General features: G+C 54.5%; 1 protein-coding gene across 3 annotated transcripts in view; it reads left to right on the top strand.

Annotated features, from left to right (window-relative positions):
* RUNX3 (RUNX family transcription factor 3) overlaps nt 1–21,260 on the top strand; it is a 102,735-nt gene that overhangs the window by 46,853 nt on the left and 34,622 nt on the right. For all 3 annotated transcript variants that reach the window (XM_075908531.2, XM_075908529.2, XM_075908530.2), the window contains 3 exons: nt 6,746–6,990; nt 9,097–9,253; nt 16,334–16,438. In XM_075908531.2, coding sequence (XP_075764646.1) covers nt 6,746–6,990; nt 9,097–9,253; nt 16,334–16,438 — 507 coding nt within the window. The remainder of the gene's footprint in view (nt 1–6,745; nt 6,991–9,096; nt 9,254–16,333; nt 16,439–21,260) is intronic.

Here is a 21,260-nt window from a genome sequence, read left to right as displayed (position 1 = left end):
TGCAAATTATGTATCTTATTGTGATGTTATTTTGAAATAGCTTATTTCAGAATTTGGCGCAGTCTACACAGTGCCAAATTTTGAAATAAGGCGCTATTCCGAAACATGCAATGAGGTTTACAGGGACGTCGGAATAGCGAGCCTGTTATATTTCCGTATAACGGGTTTGCTCTTAAGATGCGGAATAACTATTTTGGGATACTGGAGATATCTGGAAATAGCTCTGCAGTGTAGATGTAGCCTTCCCAAGGGGAGCAGAGACTCAGTTTGGACTGAGAAGTCGCTCTGACAAGGGAAGCAGGCCCCTTGCATGAGGAGGGACCGTTCCCACGAGGAGTCCGTTTTCCATCCCATGAGCTCTCCCATTCTGGCAGGAGAAGACTCTTCAGGATACGTCTACCCTGCACGGCTATTAAGGGATACCAGAGGTAACCCGAAATAGCTACCCCACATCTACACAAGCTGCCCATTATTTTGAAATATTTTTTGAAATAACGGATGCACTGTTTCATCGTGCCAGAAAGCCTCATGGCACAAGGGTTAAGGAATGGCTCAAAATAGTGTTATTTCGAAATTTGGCACTGTGTAGATGCACCAAATTTCAAAATAAGCTATTTTAAATTAGAGGCACAATTTGCATAGTGCAAGTTGCGTCTCTTCTTTCGAGTTTAGGGTGCTGTGTATGTGCACCGGCACTAAGGCGTTACCGCCGTTCTGGGCACCCTGCAAGTTCACAGCATCAATGGGGAGTCCAGAGGGCTATCTCGGCCCAAGCTGGCCTGGCATAGACTTTTGCTTAGAATGTTCACTCTGCTGGGGCAGCGGGCAGGGACCGCCTTTTCCCTCTGGGTTTATGGGGCACCTGACACAGTGTGCCCGCAGGAACAGGCTGTGTCTGATTGGTCGAAGGTGGCGACACTCTGGTTATAAAATGTCACAGCCTGCTCCCCACGGGGCCCAGCCTCTGCTATCTGACCTACCAGCGACTGGCCCGTCCCTTTCCCTACGTGCTGCTCACAGAGCCCGTCCCTGCACTGCAAAGCAGATCCAGACACCTGAATGGCTCTGCTGAGACCTTTGTTCTTGAGAGCTTCGGGGCACAGTTTGCAAGGCTTCCTATAGACCAGGTATTTGCTGCCTTGCTGTGGAAGCAAGTGGACCTGTTGCTAAATACCAGCTCAGCTGAATTCAAAGTTGCAGAGGTGATTGCAAGGGAGGGAACCCGGAAGCAGTGACTTATGGACTTGCTGATGTCTCAGATAAAGGATAAAGGATTTTAGACGAGGCACATGCAAATCCGGGGCCTTATTCCCTGTTAACCTTTTGTGAAATGCACTCACTGCTGAGGGCGAAAGCTTAACCGTGAAGAGCTCAAAAGCCCAGACTCCATGTGGCCATAGGGTGCGTCTGCACAGCCCCCTAAACTCGAAATAAGATTTGCAATTTGCACTACACGGCGCCAAATTTCAAAATAACGTGCTATTTTCAGCCATCTCTTATCCCTCATGCCATGAAGTTCACTAGGATGGAAAAATAGTGCCCCTATTATTTCAAAGTACCGGGAGTCTTGCGTAGCCCCGGGGTAGCTAGTTTGGGATCCCGCGCAGTGTAGAGGTGCCCACACTAGGGACCGAAGCCAATGCTCAGAGGAGAGCTAAGAGCAGAAGGCCTGTGACCTGCCAGAGGCTCCTTTCTCACTATTTGGACAATCCCGCCCCTCTGCCCGGAGGGCTTAGCTCAGTGGATGAAAGGTGCCTGCAATCTCGCCACTGTATGACACGCGGGGGATGCGTTTCCTCCCACTTCCACTGGTGTAAACTGGGACGATTCCCTTTTCACTCACAATAGCACTGGGGCCGTGAAAGGTTACGTGGTACCGGTTAACAGGGGGGGAGCAGCTCAGTGCCTGCCGTGGGGGGAGAGGATGCTCCAGTCCATCTGGGCTGAATTGCCTCCCCTTAATTGGTTAACCAGTTAAACTTCGAGCGGGGAGCAGGGAGCTGGTGGCGGTGCTGGGTGCAGTCCAAGGAGCCGGGTAGCAGTGCGGGGAGCTGGGTAGCAGTGGGGGAGCCGGGTGGCAGTGCGGGGAGCCGGGTGGCGGTGCTGGGTGGCAGTGGGGGAGCCGGGTGGCAGTTCGAGGAGCTGGGTGGCGGTCGGGGAGCCAGGTGGCGTTGTGGGGAGCCGGGTGGCGGTGCGGGGAGCTGGGTGGCGGTGGGGGAGCCGGGTGGCGGTCGGGGAGCCGGTGGCGGTGCGGGGAGCCGGGTGGCGGTCGGGGAGCCGGTGGCGGTGCGGGGAGCCGGGTGGCGGTCGGGGAGCCGGTGGCGGTGCGGGGAGCCGGGTGGCGGTCGGGGAGCCGGTGGCGGTGCGGGGAGCCGGGTGGCAGTCCGAGGAGCTGGGTGGCGGTGGGGGAGCCGGGTGGCGGTCGGGGAGCCGGTGGCGGTGCGGGGAGCCGGGTGGCAGTCCGAGGAGCTGGGTGGCGGTGGGGGAGCCGGGTGGCGGTCGGGGAGCCGGTGGCGGTGCGGGGAGCCGGGTGGCAGTCCGAGGAGCTGGGTGGCGGTGCGGGGAGCCGGGTGGCGGTGCGGGGAGCCGGGTGGCAGTCCGAGGAGCTGGGTGGCGGTGCGGGGAGCCGGGTGGCAGTCCGAGGAGCTGGGTGGCGGTGCGGGAGCCGGGTGGCAGTGGGGGAGCCGGGTGGCAGTCCGAGGAGCTGGGTGGCAGTGCGGGGAGCTGGTGGCGGTGCCGGGTGGCAGTCCAAGGAGCCGGGTGGCGGTGCGGGGAGCCGGGTGGCGGTGCGGGGAGCTGGGTGGCGGTGGGGGTGCCGGGTGGCGGTGCAGGGAGCCGGGTGGCAGTCCGAGGAGCTGGGTGGCCGTGTGGGGGATATTTTGAGCTGCTCAGGAGAAAGCTGGAGCAATTTAGAAACGTTGCCACACGCGGCACCCCTAGAAACCTCGCTCCGGGCTGGCTCCGCGCCTGGCATTTTGGAAGCGGGGACAGAGCAGTTCCCTGCTGGCACCCGGCGCCGGACAGGAGCGTGTTGGACGCTGACGAGTTCGTATCCACCCCACAGCGCCGGGTGCGAGTGACTCCCCGAGAGGCCCCGCAAAGCGCAGGAACTAGCGCACCGCGCGGCCCGGGGTCTTTTATACGAATTGGGAGCGACCTTAGCGCCGCTCGTCTCTGGCCGGCACCGGGGGACTCGGCGCAGCCCGGCCAGCCGCCCCCGCGCGGATCATGCCCACGGGCGGGCCGCTCCCCCCACGCGGAGCTCGCAAAGCCAGGCTCGCCCCAGCTCGCCGCGGCCGTCGGGCAGCCCCCTACACCGGCCAGCTTCGCCCTCTGCCAGCGGCGGGCGGGTGCGGGCAGCCTCGTGCGTCGCCCCCCGGTCTGGTCCCTGCTGGACAAGCCGCTGCCGGGTGCAAAGAGCCCCCCCCCCCCCGAATGTGAAATGGGGGGGGGGGCGTTGCGAGTTTAACGACAAACCCGCCGGCAACTCGCGTTCAAAGCCGAAGTCTGGCCCCGAGGCCGGGCCCCTCTGCGCCGCCCGGGCCGGGGGGGGGGGTCTATGGACCGAGCTTTGCCCAGGGACCCCTGCAAGGGGCAGACCCGCTCTCGGGGGGGCGAACTGCGCTGGGGGCCGGTAGCAGCAGCGCTGGGCCCGGGCGCTGGGGGGGCTCTGGGACGGTGGCAGCTTAGCTCCTGAGGGTCCCGATTCTGGGTGCCCCGATCCGGGCGCTGACGGGCCCCGGGGCCGCTCAGAGGCGGGGCTAAGGCGCCAACTAGCGGCGGAGCCGGGGAACGTCTCGGCCTCCGGGGCTCCCCACCCCTCCTCCCAGGTGTCCCAGGGCGTGGATGGGGGCGGGAAGCCCCCCCATTTCAGAGCCCCTCCCCCTCCACACACCTTTACCCGCATCCCCGGAGGAGCTCGTGCGAAGACGCCCCTGGAACAGCTCCCCTGCTGCCAGCGCGGGGCTCTGTCCTGCGCCCCCGTCCCCTGCGCTCCCCCCCGCACGGGGAAGGGGCGCGGGGTGCTAGACACGCGCCTCCAATCCGCTGGCAGCCCCGAGGCGGACCCCCGCCGGGCCGGGCTTCTCCCCGGTTCCTCGAACCGCCCCCGCCCCGCTTTCGTTTTCCGGCCCGCGGTCTCTCTGCGTGGAATTGTCACGGGCGAGCGGGGTTTGATCCGCGCAAAGCTTCCAGCCGCCTGGCTCCGGGGGGGGGGGGATCCCCCGGGCCGACAGAGCCCACTCGGGGCGTTTAGAAACCCGACATGGGCCTGGCGAGCACCGGGGGATGTGAAACTGCCCCCCCTCCCCCCGCCGACTCTGCCTGGTTCCCCCGTCGGTTTTCCAGGTGACAATTCTGCAGGGAAGGATCAAAACGAACCAGGGTCTCAAACGGCCTCGGTAGCAGAGTTCCGGGCCGGGCTGGACGCGGGGGGGATTGCTGGAAGACAAAAGCCCCTATAGTGCTAGCGCCGCCTTACCTTCCCCCGCGCCCCGGCCTCTCGTAGGCGATACTTTGCATATTGAGTTGGGTTTTTAACGGAGCCCAGCGAAGAGTTTACCCAGCCCAGACTCACAGCAGCTCCTGGTCTCGTGTAGACGGGGCCTGGCTAGAGGGAGGCTACGTGCCAGGCCTCTGTAAACCAGACTAGCGAAGCTATCGATTCCCTGACCATGATGGTGCAGAAAATCCGCATCGTTTCAGAACCAAGTAGGCGGTTAACCAGCGTGTGACGGGAAACGGAGCCTGGCTTCCCCTTAGGCACATTGGCCAAAAGTGCCTCCAAACGGGACGCGCACACGAGCTGAGCGTGCAGACTGTCCCGCGCGCATTTCGTTGGAGCAGTTTTGTAGCGTCAGAAAGACGAGTCCGTCCAAAAACCGCGCGCGAAGATGAAACAAAAACTACAAACGAATCGAGTGAATTTTGGTCTCACGCGGGATCATTTTGCCCCCTGCGGATTTTCTCGGTCAAATTCCATTTCGAAGCCACGTTTCCCGGGGCGCGAGCCCGAAGCGACGCCTTGGAAACGCGCGACGCTCTTTTAAGACCAGGCTTTTTTTTAAGGTCATTGCGCATAGGAAATTGTTCTGAAACGATCGTCACTTTTCTCTGCTCCCGCGTCGATTTCGTTTTGGGAAGGGACGGTGGCGGGGACGCACGTGACTAACGAAACAAACCAAAACTCCCTTGCGCGCTGCTGCGCGGCCAAGATGCCAATTTCCGTTTGAAAGCAGATTTCCCGCTGGCTCGGGCTGTAGGACGGGGCCGGGATTAGACGGACAGTGCAGGCGGTAGCGGGGTGCGGGAGGGGAGGGGCTTATTCTGCGTGTGCAGCAGCTCGCGGGTCGCTAGTACATGGCCCCCCCGGCCTTTCCCCGTTGTTGGCGGCCGGAGCATTGGACCCCCCCGCGCGCATCCCGCCCTCGTGCCGCGCTCCGACAGGGCTCGGAGAGGCCCGTTCTTGCGCGGTTCTGACGTGTGACCTAGCGGGGCCTTTTGGGGGCGGCCCCTGGGTTCCGGACACGCGGGGCCGTGGCAGGCAGCTCTCGGGCGCAGAGCCCCGCGTCTCTCCAGCGTGGGAGTCTCGGCAGGACCCCGGGCCGGCCGCGTTTGGCTCCGCAGGAGGGGAGGCGGCAAAGCGAAGTTCTCATTGGCTCTGAGCAGCTAAGGAAGCCCGCGGAAGGCAGCGCGCCATGCGCGTCTTTTAATAAGATGCCACCGGTCCGCTAGGTGCGCCCTCCTCGCCTCCAGGGGCTTGGGGGCGTGGCTTCTTGCAGAGACCCCGCCTCCCTTTCGCTCCGCCCCCTTCCCCTGCTTCTATCGCTTTCCCAGGCAACGTGTGCAAATGGGGGGGGGGGGTTCCCCACCCTTTCCACCCTCCCTCCCCATTGGCGCTCCTCCCCGTCAGTCAGCAGACGGCTCCTCCCCCGGGTGCCTGGAGTAAATAGGGTATGTGAGAGGTGCCTGCGGACACTTGGGGCTGGTGTCAGATCCGGAGCCAGGCGCACTAGGCCGCGCTGTCTGCAGCCGAGAAACCCGAGAGCAGTAGAAGTGGGGGGAGCCCAGCTGCGCGGGTCCCTGCAGGGTTCAGCAGTGGCGGACTCGGGCTGTTTCTGGGACTTGTTTGGCAGCTCTCCTGCGCAGTGGGGGCGGGGAGGCTTCCCCTCCCGGGCTCGCTTGGGACTTGGGGTGTAACCCCCCCCCCCTCCCCGTGGCTGGAGGAAAGGCCCCGCGTCCCGCTTGGCGGAGCGTCTGCAGGCACCAGCGAGGACGGAAACCTCCCGCTCCCGGGCCGAGCGCACGGACCTGCCCGGTGCCAAAGGACCGTGCGCGCCCGGGTTGGGCGTGGGCGCTGGGAGAGTTTCTCTGCCCGGCGCTCCGACTCCAGGGCTGGCCGCTGAGGACAGGAGAGCGCCCCGGAGCTCGCCCGCCGAGCCCTGACTCCAAGCGACGCCAGCCCCGGGCAGCGCTCAGGGGAGAGGCCGAGTGACCCGGGACGGCACCGGAGCCCCGGGGGACCCTCAGGCTCGGGGCCTCCCTTCGCCTCAGCCTGTGACTCGACCCTTCCCCGGCGCCTCGCTCCTTCGGCCTGAGGGCTGGGACCTGGACGCCGGCCGCTGCTTCGTCTCCCGCCCTCTCCAAAGCGCTGCCCGGAGCCGAGTGGGACCCGGCCCGCCCAGCCCCTCGCTCGCAGCCCTCGCCGGCTCTCTAACGCCCGCTGTTGTGATGCGTATTCCCGTAGACCCGAGCACCAGCAGGCGCTTCACACCTCCCTCTACGGCCTTCCCCTGCGGCAAGATGGGAGAGAGCAGCGGGGCGCTGAGCGCGCCCGCCCCGGGCTCCCGGACGCGGCCCGAGGTGCGCTCGGTGGTGGACGTGCTGGCGGACCACGCGGGCGAGCTGGTGCGGACCGACAGCCCCAACTTCTTGTGCTCGGTGCTGCCTTCGCACTGGAGGTGCAACAAGACCCTGCCGGTGGCCTTCAAGGTAAGCCCGGGCCGGGGGCTCCACGCGGGGGACTTCCAGGGCCAACGAAAACGAGGCCTGGTCTCCTCGGGCGATGGTTGGGGGGAGGGACGAGAGCGGCCTTGGGGAGAAACTTGCACATTTACTCCCAGCGCACCCCCCTTCGCTTTCGGGCAGCGCTCGCGCTGCGCTGCGGTCAGAACCGCTCGCCTCTTGCGCGCGGGTTGAGCTCGCAGGGACCTTTGAAGTTTAATGAGAGTTGAGGCTAATTACCCAAGCGGGGGAGGGGGAGCTCTGAGATCGTAGAGGCCAGGGAAGAACCGCAGAGACAGCCCGGCTCATTGCAGAAGCTGCTTCTCGCCTTCCCGGGTTGCTTCGCTGCTGCGCTGGCCCCGTTGGCTCCTCCGGGAGATTGAAACATTCACGTTCCACCCGAGTTTCTGGTTCTGGGTGGACGGGCCGAGCCGGGGGCGGCGTGCGTGGAAGGAAGAAAGCGAGAGAGCCGGGACCAGTCACAGCCCCGTCCCCCGCCGTAGGAGCGCTCTCCGCACGGCTCAGGGTCTGCCAAGGGGAACGATCCTCACCCTGGATTCATGATTTGGGGGCGGCGGGGGGGGGGGGGGATAAAGGCGAAAGTAAATCGCCTGGAACGCCAGTCCCTTCAGGACTCGAGTTCCTCGCCAGTGCCTCGGGCAGAGCGGGAGGGGATTAAACAGAGACGTGGAGCAGCAAACCGGGAACCTAAGGCTGGAGTTAATCCGGAGAGAACGATCGTCCAGGGCCCTTCGCGGCGACCGAGGAAATGGCCTTTGGGGTGGCTCTGTAGAGGAGGGGACCCCTAAATGAGCTGTAGGGGCTCGGGGAGTCAGGGGCTAGAAATGGCCGGGGGGGGGAATAGAAACACGCCCGAACGGGGCTGGGGAGCAAACCTGACCCATCGAACCGGCCTTGTTCTGGGGAGGCTACTTCCCAGGCGAGCGGAGCGGCTCGTCCCCAGCTGACGGGCGCACAGGGGAGAAAACGAAAGGGGCTGGCCAGCCGCGGTGCGGGTCATGCCGAGAGCCCGGGCGCTCAGACAGCCGGCCTGGGGCGGTGAGCGAGGGGGGCGATGCGGGGCGAGTGGCTAGAACGAGACCGTCTGATCCGTGCGGAGCCCTCCCGCTGAGATCGCGGGGAGAAAGTCGGTGGGAAAACACGATCCCGTTCAGGTCTCCACAATCCAGCCGCGTAACAGCCCCCCCCCCCCCCAGGACCTTGGTATTTACAGGGAAACTGCCCTTGTGCCGCGTGGCTAACGCGAGCCCCTCTCCCCGCCGCCCCTGCGTTAAACGGCGTGAAAATCGCCTCGACTCCAGCCGGGCAGATACGGAGCCGAGCCGGCTCCGGCCGAGCCCCGCTCTCCGACAGGCGGTTCCAAACGAATACGCGCTCGGCTGCTTTTGCTGGGGCGCGAGAGGGGCTTTGGGGCAGGCTCCTGCGGGTGGGGAGCGGAGCCGCGCCCTGGCCCGGTGGTAGAATTCAACCTTGGCCCATTGGGAACGGTTCTGCGGGCGAGTCTGCTACGGCCGCGTGTGCGGCGGGGTCCCGAGCAGCCAGCCTGGCTTCTGAGCGGAAGTTAAAGGTGAATCCTAGGGGAGCTACGCGCAATGAATCGTGTAATTCTTTACGGGGGTACTGTGCCTAGCGGTCATTGCGGGTGGATTATGTAGCGATGGGTTCCTTAGAAGAGAACTCGGACTGTTTTCACCCAGGAAAAATGTTCACTGAAAATTCTTAAAACGGTTGTTAATTGTTTTGACTTTGACTTGTTTGAAATAGGCGAATTTGTGTATTTTGAAACCTGTTTTTTCAAAATATACAAATTTGCCTATTAATGAAAGCAGGGGATCACTCAGCTAGTAGGACATAATTTGCCAGATTTAATTGATGAAGGGAACTTGAATTCTTTTGAATTTCCTTAAATATATTTCTGTTTTCAATTTTTTAAAAAAGCCATCCCTTTCTTCCTCCTCCCAAGGACAGTTCCTCATGTCTGGGTGCAGAATGTTGAACCTGCTTTGAGCCACTTAATAATAACATCACTTGTCATGAGCTGTGTGAAATGACCTTGTTGCAACTAATCTCTAGGTGGTAGCCCTTGGAGACGTACCTGATGGGACTGTAGTCACGGTCATGGCTGGGAACGATGAGAATTATTCTGCAGAGCTCAGAAATGCCTCGGCCGTCATGAAAAATCAAGTGGCGAGGTTTAACGACCTCCGATTTGTGGGGCGAAGTGGCAGAGGTAGGTAACTGTCACCTATGTAGCTGTACAGAGTTTTGATTTCAAAGCAACTGCAAATCAGTATGGAGGCGTCTTAATCGCTGTGGAATGGCCTTCAAAAGTGTGGGGCGGAGGGGGGTTCATTTGTAGCTCTGAGCCATTCATTTCATGAATTCCCACAATGCCCAACTTTTGAAATGAGCCACGCAGGACCGACTCATGCTCCCAAAGAAGTCAATGGAGGCTCTGCCGCAGCTTTCAATGGAATCAGAATTGGGTCCATTACATTACTATTCGGGTCCGTAGAAAACTGGATTCCGCCGTTTTGCATTTCAGCCTTTCTTTTGGGCTTTGCCTGCATTAGTGCACAAAAGTAAGAGGGAAAGCAACCCATTTGTGTCATAAAAGCGGTGGACCGTTGTAACCTAAATCTCCTCTTTTGCGGCTCACCTTTTCACACTAAAATTGGATACAAAGACACGCATCCATTTTTACAGACTGAAGGCCTGGGCAAAGCCAGTTAAAATCTATAAAAAGATTCCCATAGAATTAGTCCATACATGGTTACGAGTGTAAAGGTTCAAATGTACCTTTTTAAACACAGTCACTTCCACTGCATTTATTCAGGACTTTTAAGAAGAGAAGTAAATATTTTCAGTGACTGGACGTTGCCACTATTATTAGTGCTTATAGTTACAGAGTTTGAAATGTGACTAATACTATTCCCATATCTTACTCTCAGCCCTAAAAGAAAATGAAATTATTAGTAAATTATAATGTTTGAGTACTATCATCAATTTAGTCCTTCCAGGTCAAATGATATGCTTATTAGAAGATGAATGAAACAAAGATTTGAAACTCTTTTCGAGAAGAAATTCCATAGTGCAATTCTTTAAATTCTAGTGTGATATTCTGAAAGTGTTAGACTAACCTAATTTATTACATTTAAAGTTAAATGTAATAGTTATAGATTGCTAAAGCAAGACAAGTTTGAATTAGAAATAAAATAGGGCACAGCTTTTTTTAACTGTGAGGGTGATTTACCATTGGAACAAACTACCAAGACTGCAGAAAAGATCTACTTTAGTGTTACTGCAGGATTAACTGGATGAAATTCAGTGGCCTGTGATATAAAAGAGGTTAAACTAGATGATCTAACGATCGCTTCTGGTCTTCAAAAGCAAAAACCCTAGAATGTAACCTTAAACTAATCATCGTGCGGCAGACTTACAAGCCAAACTTTTTAAAATAGTCATCAATGAAATGTCACTGTTCTGTATTACTAAGTACAATTTGGAAGTGAATCCCCTTATCTAGACGGCAGGCCAGACAACTTTTGAGTATACAATTAGTATATCCCGTACCCTCACGCATTATTCATTACAGCCCTATTTTACATAGAATTTTAAAATTTCATCACCAGCAAACACTGCAGATTCAAGCAGTTCTTCTCAAAAAGCTAACGCCGTGTTTTAATGGCCATTTGGCAGTGTTTCCTCTCCCTTTCAAATGTATACATACAAATGTCAAAGATATTTTGACTTCTCGGCATTAATTAAAACCAGTGATGTTAAAAATTATTTGCATGTAATAACTGTTTACTTGTTACTCTTTATGAAACTTGAATAGTTTACATTCTTTCTGACATTTCCTTTTTCCTGTTGGCTCCTTTTTCGAGTTGCAGATTTTCTTTAAAACTCTCCACTTAACTGGTTGCAGGTTGATGGATGGAAAATGTTTTTCTTTTATGAATTAAGCTTTCATTTCTGTAGTCAATTATTTTTCTTAGTCTCTCCTGCGCTCGCTCGCTCTCTCTCTCTCTCTCTCTCTCTCTCACTCACACACACACACACACACACACACACACACACACACACACACACACACACACACACACACACACACACACACACACACACACAGATATTTCCAGTCCGAATGAGTAAATAGAGAATTCTCTAACCTGAAGTCTTTAAATCAAGAGTTGAGGACTCCAGTGATTCAGCCAGAGGTTAGGGGCCTATTAAGGGGTGTGTGAGGTTCTGTGGCCTGGAATGTGAACGTTAGATTAGATGATCACAAACTTCGTTAACTCTCCTCCCCTGGGTGCTCATGTTCATGCTCTGAAACAACAGGAGTTCCCTGTCTCTTGAAAGCACGTAGGTGCCCCATCTCCCTCCCAAACCATAGACCTGATCAAAGCCCATGAAAATCAATGACAGAATGTTCATTGACTTCAGTGGGCTTTGGATCACTCCTTGTGTGCATTCACCTTAGGCACAGGTGTCAAGACGGGACCCTGCCATGTGCATCTTGTGCTGAATAATGGGGCCAATCCTGCTTTCCTTGAGCAGCAAGCAAGCCAGCAGGAGTTTGAGGAGGGTAGAATGTGTCCAATGGGCCAAATTCTTCTCAGTCCGATCTAAAATAACTCAGCTGGCTTCAGTGGAGTTACTTACAATCCGCACTGGATTTTCTCATTGATCTATTCCTCACTTATCCATGTGGGGTGTGAAAGTACCTAAGCACATGCGTAAGGTTAAGCATGTGCATCAAATTAAGCACCAGGCTTAAGCGCTTTCCTGAGTGGGGAGGCTGAAAGCAAAATTTGGCTAAAGACCTTTAAAAAAAACATTAGGGATGGAAATTATTTCTGTCAGGTTTCTGCTACACTTTGCTCCCCCTGCTGTAGCTTTTAAATCTCTAGGAGGGCCAGATGCTGCTCTTGTCCACACCAACAGAAATCTGGAGTCACTCCAGTGTTATATGCAAACAGAATTGGGGCCTGTGATTCTTATGTTTTCATATCAGCTCTGAGAGATGCATGACTTGTATGAGTAAATTCTGATTAAAAAGTCTCCTCCAAGATCTCCTATCTAATAATAATAATAATTTAATAGTTAATAAATGTAACACCAATAGATGCCAATTGAGGTTGGGGGCCCTCTATGCTGTGAGCTGCACGACCACTTAGTAATGAACATCCCTGTCTCAAAGAGTTTACAGTCACAGATTAGAAGAGTTTTCTTACCCCCATGTCACAGATGGAGAAGAGGTACAAAGAGGCTGACTTGCATAAAGACCTATCGAACAGTAACGTGCTCTGGGAGCAGCCCCGTTGATATCAGGGCAACTCCTTGTGGAGTAAGATGCTACTCAGTGTAAGGCTGGTTGGAATCCTGCCCATCATTCGCCATTTGCCCAGAGTAGGGTGCGTGGCACTTGTCTTGAGGCCTCATGCAGTCAGTCTGCCTGGAATGATCAATATTGTGCATAATGGCTTGTCGGGGGAGGGAGTGGGTTGAAATGATTCGAGTTGTATTTGTCCTGGTCTGACGCCCGTGGGGCATGGGAATGAGTCCACTGATGCTGAGTAATAATAACAATTTGCACAATTCAGCTGAGAATCTCCGCAGTTCAGAAACACGAAGCGTCGCATATTGCTCTCAGATGAATGCAAGTTGCTCCCAGTGAGACACAGCCCTCGGCGCGGCAGGGAGGTGTTACCATGGCCCCTGTGTTACAGAGGGTAAAACAGAAATCCAGAGGAGTCAGGTAAATTGTGAAAAACAGGCAAAGTTGGGACTAGAGCCCAGGGCTTAAATCTCCCAAATACCCTGCCAATGCATGAGGGCGGGCTGATCATGTGAACGTTATTGCTCATGCATTTGCGCTAAACTTCGTAACAGATACATTACGGGGGGACTTTTGCCTCCTGTTCTCTTTGCAAACTGCACATGAGCTGACGGAAACATTTTCTGATCGTATTGCCTATATTTGAAGTTGCTGCATGAATACATTCCACTAATAATTCCTGATCTGTAAATCATTTCACTGAGAGTGTTTTGCTATGGGACATCTTACTGTGTTGGCTAGTTCTGATGGGATGCAAAAGCCACGTCACGTTATGTGTGTTTCCTAGGCTGCACAAGTGGAACTCCTAAACACATAGGGCTACGTCTAGACTGCAAGCCTCTTTCGGAAAAGAGTGTCTAGACTGCAACGAGTACTTTCAATAAAGCAAGCTGCTTTCGAAAGAGAGCACCCAGGCAGTCTGGATGTTCTTTGAAAAAGAACAGTTTGCATTACATAGCGCCTTTTCTCAAAAGAGCACTTTTGAAAAAAGGAGTTCTTCCTCGTAAAACGAGGTTTTCCGTGGTAGAAAAAAATGCCATGTTCTTTCGATTTACTTTCAAAAGAACGTGGCAGCAGTCTACATGCAGGGGAAGTTTTTTCAAAAAAGGCTACTTTTTTTGAAAAAACCCTGCAGTCTAGACATCCCCAAGCTGTCAATGTGAATACTTGCATTTGCTAGTGAAATTTACTTTGCAGGAAATTCACCCTGCTGCAGAAAGTCTGTACAAGGTGTTTGCACCATTTAAGCCCTATTCTGAGTTCTTAGTTGGGCCTGCACTCAGTGCTTTACATGAATATGCTTTAGTATCCCCTTAATATTAACCATTTCCAGGAACACTCTCTGCAAGGAACTGCTTTTGGTAGAATAGATGTAAGACTCTAACCCCATGGAAAGACCCCATCTTGTTAAAATGCAATTTGATTTTTGTTGAATAAATAATTTAATAGTAATATTTGTTTTTGTTGTTGGTGTCTGGGGTGCATAGAGATTTTGGTTAGAACGACCCTTTTAAATTATTGCAAACAGTGATAAATGAGATTGGAACAAATGATTTTTTTTCTGTATAATGTTTGCTCAGCTTTAGTTAATGACAACCAGTGAATGTGTGTGTGTAATTAATATTCAAGAACCTAAAGGCAGTAAAATGGGATGTATCCAGCGGAGCCCCACGGTAACTAATGTGCTTTGCGACTGGCAGGAAGGCAGGGAGAAACAGCTACTGGCTCATAACAGTAAGGGCGCGTCTACACAGCGGGGCTATTTTGAGATACCGGAAGTAGCCCGAAATAGCTACCCCGCATCTCTTGAACACGCCTGCTATTTCAGGATAGGTCAGACGCGCAATTTCGGCATCCCTTGTTCCACGAGGGTTAAGAGATGTCTCGAAATAGCGCCTTGTGTGTAGAGGTGCAAAACTTTGAAATACGCTATTTCGAAATTCAATGGAAGTAAGCTACGCAATTTGCATATCATATTTTGAGTTTAGGGCGCTGTGTAGACGCCCCCAGACAGGTCTGAGCGCGGTCTGGAACAGGCTTTGTGAAATCCTGCATTCGGGCTAGACAGTGAGTCTGCTGATGACATCAATGAGCATCCACGGGTGCTGGGTATTGTCCAGGCCCAGGAGGGCCACTGTGATCTAATGGTTAGAGCACAGGCCCTGGAATCGGGACTCCTGGTTTTCTCCCAGAAGCTGAGAGAGTGCAGCCTAGTAGTCAGGGAAGGCAATGGGGAAACGTGGTTCTTGGACACCAGGGCGGTTCACAGCAGCTGAGGATCTGTCCCCTGCCTTGCATCCTTGCTTGTGGAAGAGAATATTGTCGAGTGGTTGGGATGGTGGGGCAGGAATTTCCAGAGCTTGTTTCCATTCCTGGCTCTGCTCTTGTATAGTCACCATGTGACCTTGGCCAAGTCATTTCACTTCTTTGTGTGTCAGTTTCTCCCTCGGTAAAACAAGTGAAGGGGAACGGCCCCCAGGCAAAGCGCTGCCAGCGCCCTGAGGGAAAGCGCATCTGCACCAGTGCGAAATGTTTGCATTATTCATAGAGCCCGGCAGATCTGCGGAGATCCACTCTGCGGGTATCCGCGCCCACAGCTGTGCGTGTGGGTATCTGCGGCTCATTTTTGTGGCTACAGATGCAGATGTGGATACAAATTTTGTATCTGCGCAAGGCTCTGGTTATTAACAAATACAGACTCTCCTCAAGCCATGTCACAGCATTATCTCCATTTAACAATAAAAACTCATTAATTTGGAAGATGTAATTTAACCCCCCCCCCTTCCCCCGAGCCCCTCATCCCTAGGAGTGATATTTTACATCCTGTTCCTACCAGCCTGTCTCCTGTGTGGACAAGTAAGTGAAGGAGGAGGACCTGCAATCTGAATAAGGCAGATCATCAGAGCCGCAAACCCCCATGGGTCTGCGTTTGGTGTTTCAAAGCTGAAAGCTGGGCGGAATGGTTGGGTTCCTGCTTCCCTTTGATCGTCGCCCCGACGCTCAGGGCTGCTTGGCGGCAAGGTTCACACACCCGTCTCCAGATGAGGGGGTGACAAACGGCGACAGAACAAAGGGCAGAGGGAGAGTAGGGAACAGCAAGAGCAGAGTGATCATGGAAGAGCATTCAGGATAATCAAGTCAAACAATTCAGGGCTTCATCATGCAAACATGTACGGCTGCGTGTAGCCCCACTGAACTGAACACAACTGCACATGGGACCAAGGAAAGTGGCAGGAAGTGTTTGCACAATTAGGCCTTCTTTCTCTCTCTCTCTCTCTCTCTGTCTCCCTTCCCTCCCCCCATATCTATCTATCTATCTATCTATCTATCTATCTATCTATCTATCTATCTATCTATCTATCCCCACGCATACCCCCATTGATCTATCTATCGATCCCTCCAAATGTATGTGTCTATTATGTTAAAAATACTTTATTTTTATGGGCCCGATTCTGGAACCCTGGCTCATTCTGAGATGTTTGCCCTGAGCTCTGCTGGAATGACCAGTGGCTGCAGAATCGGGCCCGGTTCTGGGGCGTGGGGAGCTGCAGATCTGTGAGTAGGACAGGAAGGGAGCTGACAGCTGGGGCTTGCGGGGGGGATGGAGGGAGCCCTGGCTCATGGGAAGAAGGGAGCTGTTCCACGTAGAGGGGAAATGTAATGGTGTCTGTGCGAGTGTATCCAACCGGGTTCTGGCTTTGGCTCTGAAATGGGTCGAGCTTTCACAGTGGGAAGTTGCCATTGACTCCAGTGGGACCAGGTCCAATTTAGTGTCCCTGCAAGCAGCAAACAGTGTCTCACGAATTTGTAACTGTGACTCAGATGCTCCCTTTTCGATGTCATTTGTGGCTTCATGAGCGTTTCCCACAGCTGGGTCTGAGCCTCCCAAGCCTCCAGACTCGCTTTGCTGGCGGGAGAAATCTGCCCCCTGCATTTCCTCTCATCCGGTTCTTTCTCCCCCTCTAGGAAAAAGCTTCACCTTGACGATCACGGTGTTCACCAACCCCACGCAGGTCGCTACCTATCACCGAGCCATTAAAGTGACGGTAGACGGACCCCGGGAACCAAGAAGTAAGTGACGCGCTTTGTCTGGAAGCAGAGCGAGCCGGAGAGTGTGGGTGGAGCATCACCACAGCTGTGTGTGTGACAGATGCATCGGGGCCAGTGCACAGCCCTGTCCGGTGGCTGCCGTGCAGGTTGGCAGGGAGCACGGGCCTTCTGGTCGCGTGGAAGTGCCTGGTGCTTGCACAGGGCGGGCGTGTCACACATGCACCGTGGGAGAGCGTGCACAGGGGTTCTGAGATGGGGAACGTGGAGCGCACACCGTAACCGTGTCGCTCTGCAGCCCTGTGTTCTTACGCAGTTGTGCTGTTGATGGAATTGGCGGGACGTGTCCCTTGTGGCCCTGGGGAGGCAGGCCGATGCTGTCTGCTTAAGAAACAACCACGGGCTCAAATCCTGAGCAGTGCAGAGCACCTGCCCGCCTCACTGAAGCTAATGGCGCCCAGTCTGGCTTAGGAGCTGGGCCCTTTGGAAACAAGCCCGTTTCTTTACGTGATTTGCCTAGATTCCTCCAACAGAAAGGGCTTTACCAGGCCCCTTTCCTTTCCATGGTGCGTTTCCTTTTGGCGTTTCTCTGCACCGAACCCACTGGCCCTTTCTGGGGCGGAGTTGGCTCCCCTCTCGGGTTCCGCATGGCGGCGGCGGGCACGGAACCCCCGTTGTTGCTTCGTAGGCGTCGTTCTGATCCATGTCAATTGTGAGCACAGCGGAGAGGAGGGCCTCTCGCTGCTGCCACCCACGTGTGACCTGAACCAAGCTGGTTTGGCCCTTTGTAGCTTTGCATTGAATTGGGGAACATTGGGACAGTCTCTGGATTAACGAGGGGGAAGAATTCTCCCAGCATGATGCTGGATTGGTACATTCCTTCCCCGCGGGGTACGCAGTGCTACCCTCACGCTTATTCATTTATTTGCAGTAGCACCAAAGTGTCCCAGTCTTGGGCCATGAGTGCGAGGTGATGTATGCAAAGACAATGCATGGGGGGTCACCTGGTGTCACATGCCCCCCCCCATTTGTTACTTGTCTTGTACTGAGCATGCTCATATGGTCTGCTGAAGCCACTGCACTCACACGGGGATGGGCAGGGGGCCAGGGTCGTCTGTGGCTGCATTACATGAGTATTGGGAGTGAGCCCCCACCCGTTTGCTCGCATCACTTCCCTTGTTTTCAAATCACCCCCTTCCTGCTCCTTTCACTGCCAGGGGCTGCCTGGCCTGGAAGGGAAACGCTAGCCCAGCCTCACATTCCTTCCCCGAGGTTTCCCCCGAGCTCCCCGCATGGACGAGAAGGCAGAGCTTGTTCTCCTTGGCGGTGCACTTGGCGGTGTCCAGGCTGACGGAACATTCTGACCCTGCTAAATGTGCTTCAGAAAATATTTTCTGCTGATGCTGTGGCCAGATGCACCCTGGCCTGCGTCTGGCCCGGGGGAGTAACAAGCGTCCGAGTGCAGCGGCCTGGCTTGGCCTGGGTTGTGTGGGGTTTCTTTGGTGGGCTGCGTAGGATTCTGGACAAGAGCACAGGGGTTTTGAATCTCCTCCTCGGGGCTGGCTTGATGTGGTTGTGTGTGTTTGAAGTGGTCAGAGTCCAGGTAACGAGGGTTTTTTAAGCGACGATGATTTTTTTTCCTGGTGCAGGAGCGCGCTCAGTAAAATTGTGGCCTTAGTGCATCTGAGCATGTGCACGAGTAACCCCCATGCCTGTGCACTCCTCCCTCCATCTAGGAGCCAGGCCTCCTGCCGGCCACTTCTGGGGCACAGCATCGTCTGCGGTGCCAGGACAGGCAGGGAGCTGCTCCTCCCCCCCCCACTGCTCACCTGATCCCCCTGCAGTGAGACCCAGTGCCCAGTCCTGGGTTGCTTGAAAGCCCTGGCCCTAGGCCATGCTGCCTCCAATCAAAGCCTTTGTAGTTCATCTTCTGGCGATTTGCTTTGCTTTGATTGACCTCTCCAATAATCAGCACTTGCCGATGGGCAACCGGATCCGTTTCCACCTCCCCTTTGCATTTCAACATGCTCCTCCCAGGCTGGGTTACTCGGTTCCAGCCAGAGGCAGGTTCTCTCTTGTTTAGTTTGTGTGCGCACTGCGCTAGAACCCTGCGCAGAGAGAGCATTGGGGTCTGGAAAAGTGAGCCCTGGATTTCCTCGCCGCAGGATCTGCAGGGCTCTGTGCATTGCTGCAAAAGTCCTGGCTTGTTCTCCTCCTCCTGCTCCACGGAGGTAGCGTCTGGTGGGTCGGATTCTGGACTGAGCCTCAGGAATTCTTAGTTCTAGTCTTGCTCTTGTTGCTGTGTAACCGGGGCAAGTCACGCCACCTCTTTCTGCCTCAGTTTCCCCCTCTCTAGAATGGGGATAATGACACCGGCCTCCTCTGTGAAGCACTTTGAGCTGTATCGACGAGAGCTTAATATTCTTGTTGTTAGTAATCCTCCTGCGTCTGGCCATTAACTGATTACAGGAAGGGAAGCCGCAGTCTCCCCCACCTGCCCATCTGCAGCATTGTGTAGTTGCCAGGAAGCTTTGTGTCTTGCAGCGCCAGGCGTCGGCCAGTGCTAGAGGCAGGGATACAGGTCTGGAGGGCCATGGCCAGGCAGGTATGGCAAGAAAGTCCTTTGTAGTACTAAAGGAATCAGCCGCTTGTATCAGGACCATGAGAAATCCCAGCTGGGAAGAGGCCCCCTGCAAATGTTGCCGTTGAGTTTTTAAACCAGAAATAGACCCGGTCTCCTGTAGCCGATACTGTCACCAGCCTGCAGGAAAGTGTGTGGGGCACTCGGAGGCCACCCAGATAGGCTGGGATTGAGATTCCATCTCCAATCTCCACCTCTTTTGAACATAGAACGTCCATAGAACTTGGTCTGGGTTTTCCTCTTGGCACTGCTGTCCTGAGGCATTTCCTTCCACTCCAGGGGTGCTCAGATCCCAACCCGTTTTAGGGAGAGGGGCTTGGAATCCGGATCCGGGGCTGTTCTTAGAGCTGCATTCCGTCAGCCCAAACCCCACCGTCAGCCACTTGTGTGGGAGGTTGAAATCTGGCCTGTGGGGGGACGTTGCAGCTGAGTCGAGGTATTTACATCTGCTCTTTTCCTGTTTAAATCCTGCGAGCACAAAACCGTCAGGGCAACACATTCATCAAGGCTCTTGGGTTCAAAGGGACCTTCATCTAGTCCTTCATTTGGCACCCACTACAAAAGCAGACACTGTAGTCACCGAGCTAACGACTTGCACCCAGGAAGATGGGCTGGGCCATTCGCTCATTTGAGCCTGCTGTTTTGGAGGGGTTTGAAAGAGGCCATTCAGCAAGTGGGATGGGAGCTCTCCCAGCATGCATCCTCTCGGAAACGCCAGCCACTGCATGGTATGCACCGGGAAAACGCCTGGGTTGTTTTCTTTTTCGTTTACCACGAGTGTTCTTCTTGCATTAAAACTGGTGGGTTAGATCGGAAAAAAGAACATTTTTTCAAGCTGACACCTTAAGTCCTAAACAAATTGCACTTTAAGTGTCAATTGTTGACATATTCGTACAAACAGGAAGTAATAAATATATATGAACTTCCTGTGGAATTTCCTTTTTTTCCCCTTCGCAGCTCTTTATTTAGAGAGCTCAGCTTAGATGAACTGCAGCTCTTGAGCAGAACTTTGCGTATGCACAGTTACGAGCACCAGAGCATGAAATACAGGGTGAGCCTCTCTAGTCCATCTGACCAGCGCCAAACCAGAGAATTTGCCCAACTGTGAGAGGTCCGTATTGTCAAGCAGCATTGCCAATTCTGCCTCTGCTCGCTGGGCTGTTAGAAGACATTGGGGGGAAATTAGAGCTAACAGCACAGAGCCCTGAGAGCCAGCACTAGTGGCTGTAAACAAACTTTGTGGGACTGTGGAAAACTTGGCCACATCCATGCTAAGTGGAACATCCGGCTCACTCAAATCAGCCAGACACCAGATGTTGCTGGACCGGAGGGTGCCGGACTGGAGAGGTTCAACCTGTATCAATCTGAAACTGTTCAGTGACATCACATTCAGCTCTGAAATAAGTTGGTACATTTACCACTGACCATACTGTTAACTGTATCTACTCAAATCAGTGCTGAATTTGTCCCATAATATTGTCCTTATGACAATCACTTTGATATCTTTTAGGGAGTGGAGATAGAGAGTGATGGTGAAGGTGTAAAAGCCTAGACACATGTTAGAATAGATAAGGAGAGAGGCCATGACTTGTTTAATTTATCCTGCAAAGCAGGAGCTGACGCTCGAAGTACGGAAGCTGCCGTTACTCTGTATTTTGCAAGTGAATGTCTGAAATTGACTAGGGCAGTTCCTCATTCTTTGTGAGCCGTTCATGGCTCTGTTTAACTGGCCTGGGAACGATTTCAGGCTGGGGAAAATGTCACCATCTCGTACCCTTGTGTCATGAAGAGTCATGACTAGGCAAAGAAATAAAATGTCTACTTTAGATTTTTTTTTATTCTTCCTCCCGCCCCCTCCCCCCCCGAAAATGTCATGTTTAGGGAAAGCCCTTCCGCCTGGCCAGGGCGCGAGAGCCCACGTGTCGCTGACGGCCTGGTGACTGTTTGGGACCAGCTGAGACATTCGATATATTTTTACTCTTGTAAAATGTCATCAGACTCCCCAGCCGCCTCCCAAACGCTCTCCGAGGGGAGGGGCCGGCCGCATTCAGAACCGTTCGCAAGTGAAGCTGGAACAAATTCCTCCCGAAAGCCGGGAGCTGAGCTCACTTCTGAACAACCAAAACCCTCCCTCACCTGGCAAAGCTCCCTTCCGTATCCACTGCCAGTTCCCCCTCCCCCTTCCCAGCTGTTAAACATCTGTAG

The sequence above is a fragment of the Pelodiscus sinensis genome, chromosome 26 (genome assembly GCF_052426305.1).
Source record: "Pelodiscus sinensis isolate ZL-2025 chromosome 26, ASM5242630v1, whole genome shotgun sequence".
Classification (NCBI taxonomy): Eukaryota; Metazoa; Chordata; order Testudines; family Trionychidae; genus Pelodiscus; species Pelodiscus sinensis.
Note: the sequence above shows the minus strand (reverse complement) of the source record. Positions and strands in the feature narration are given on the sequence as shown.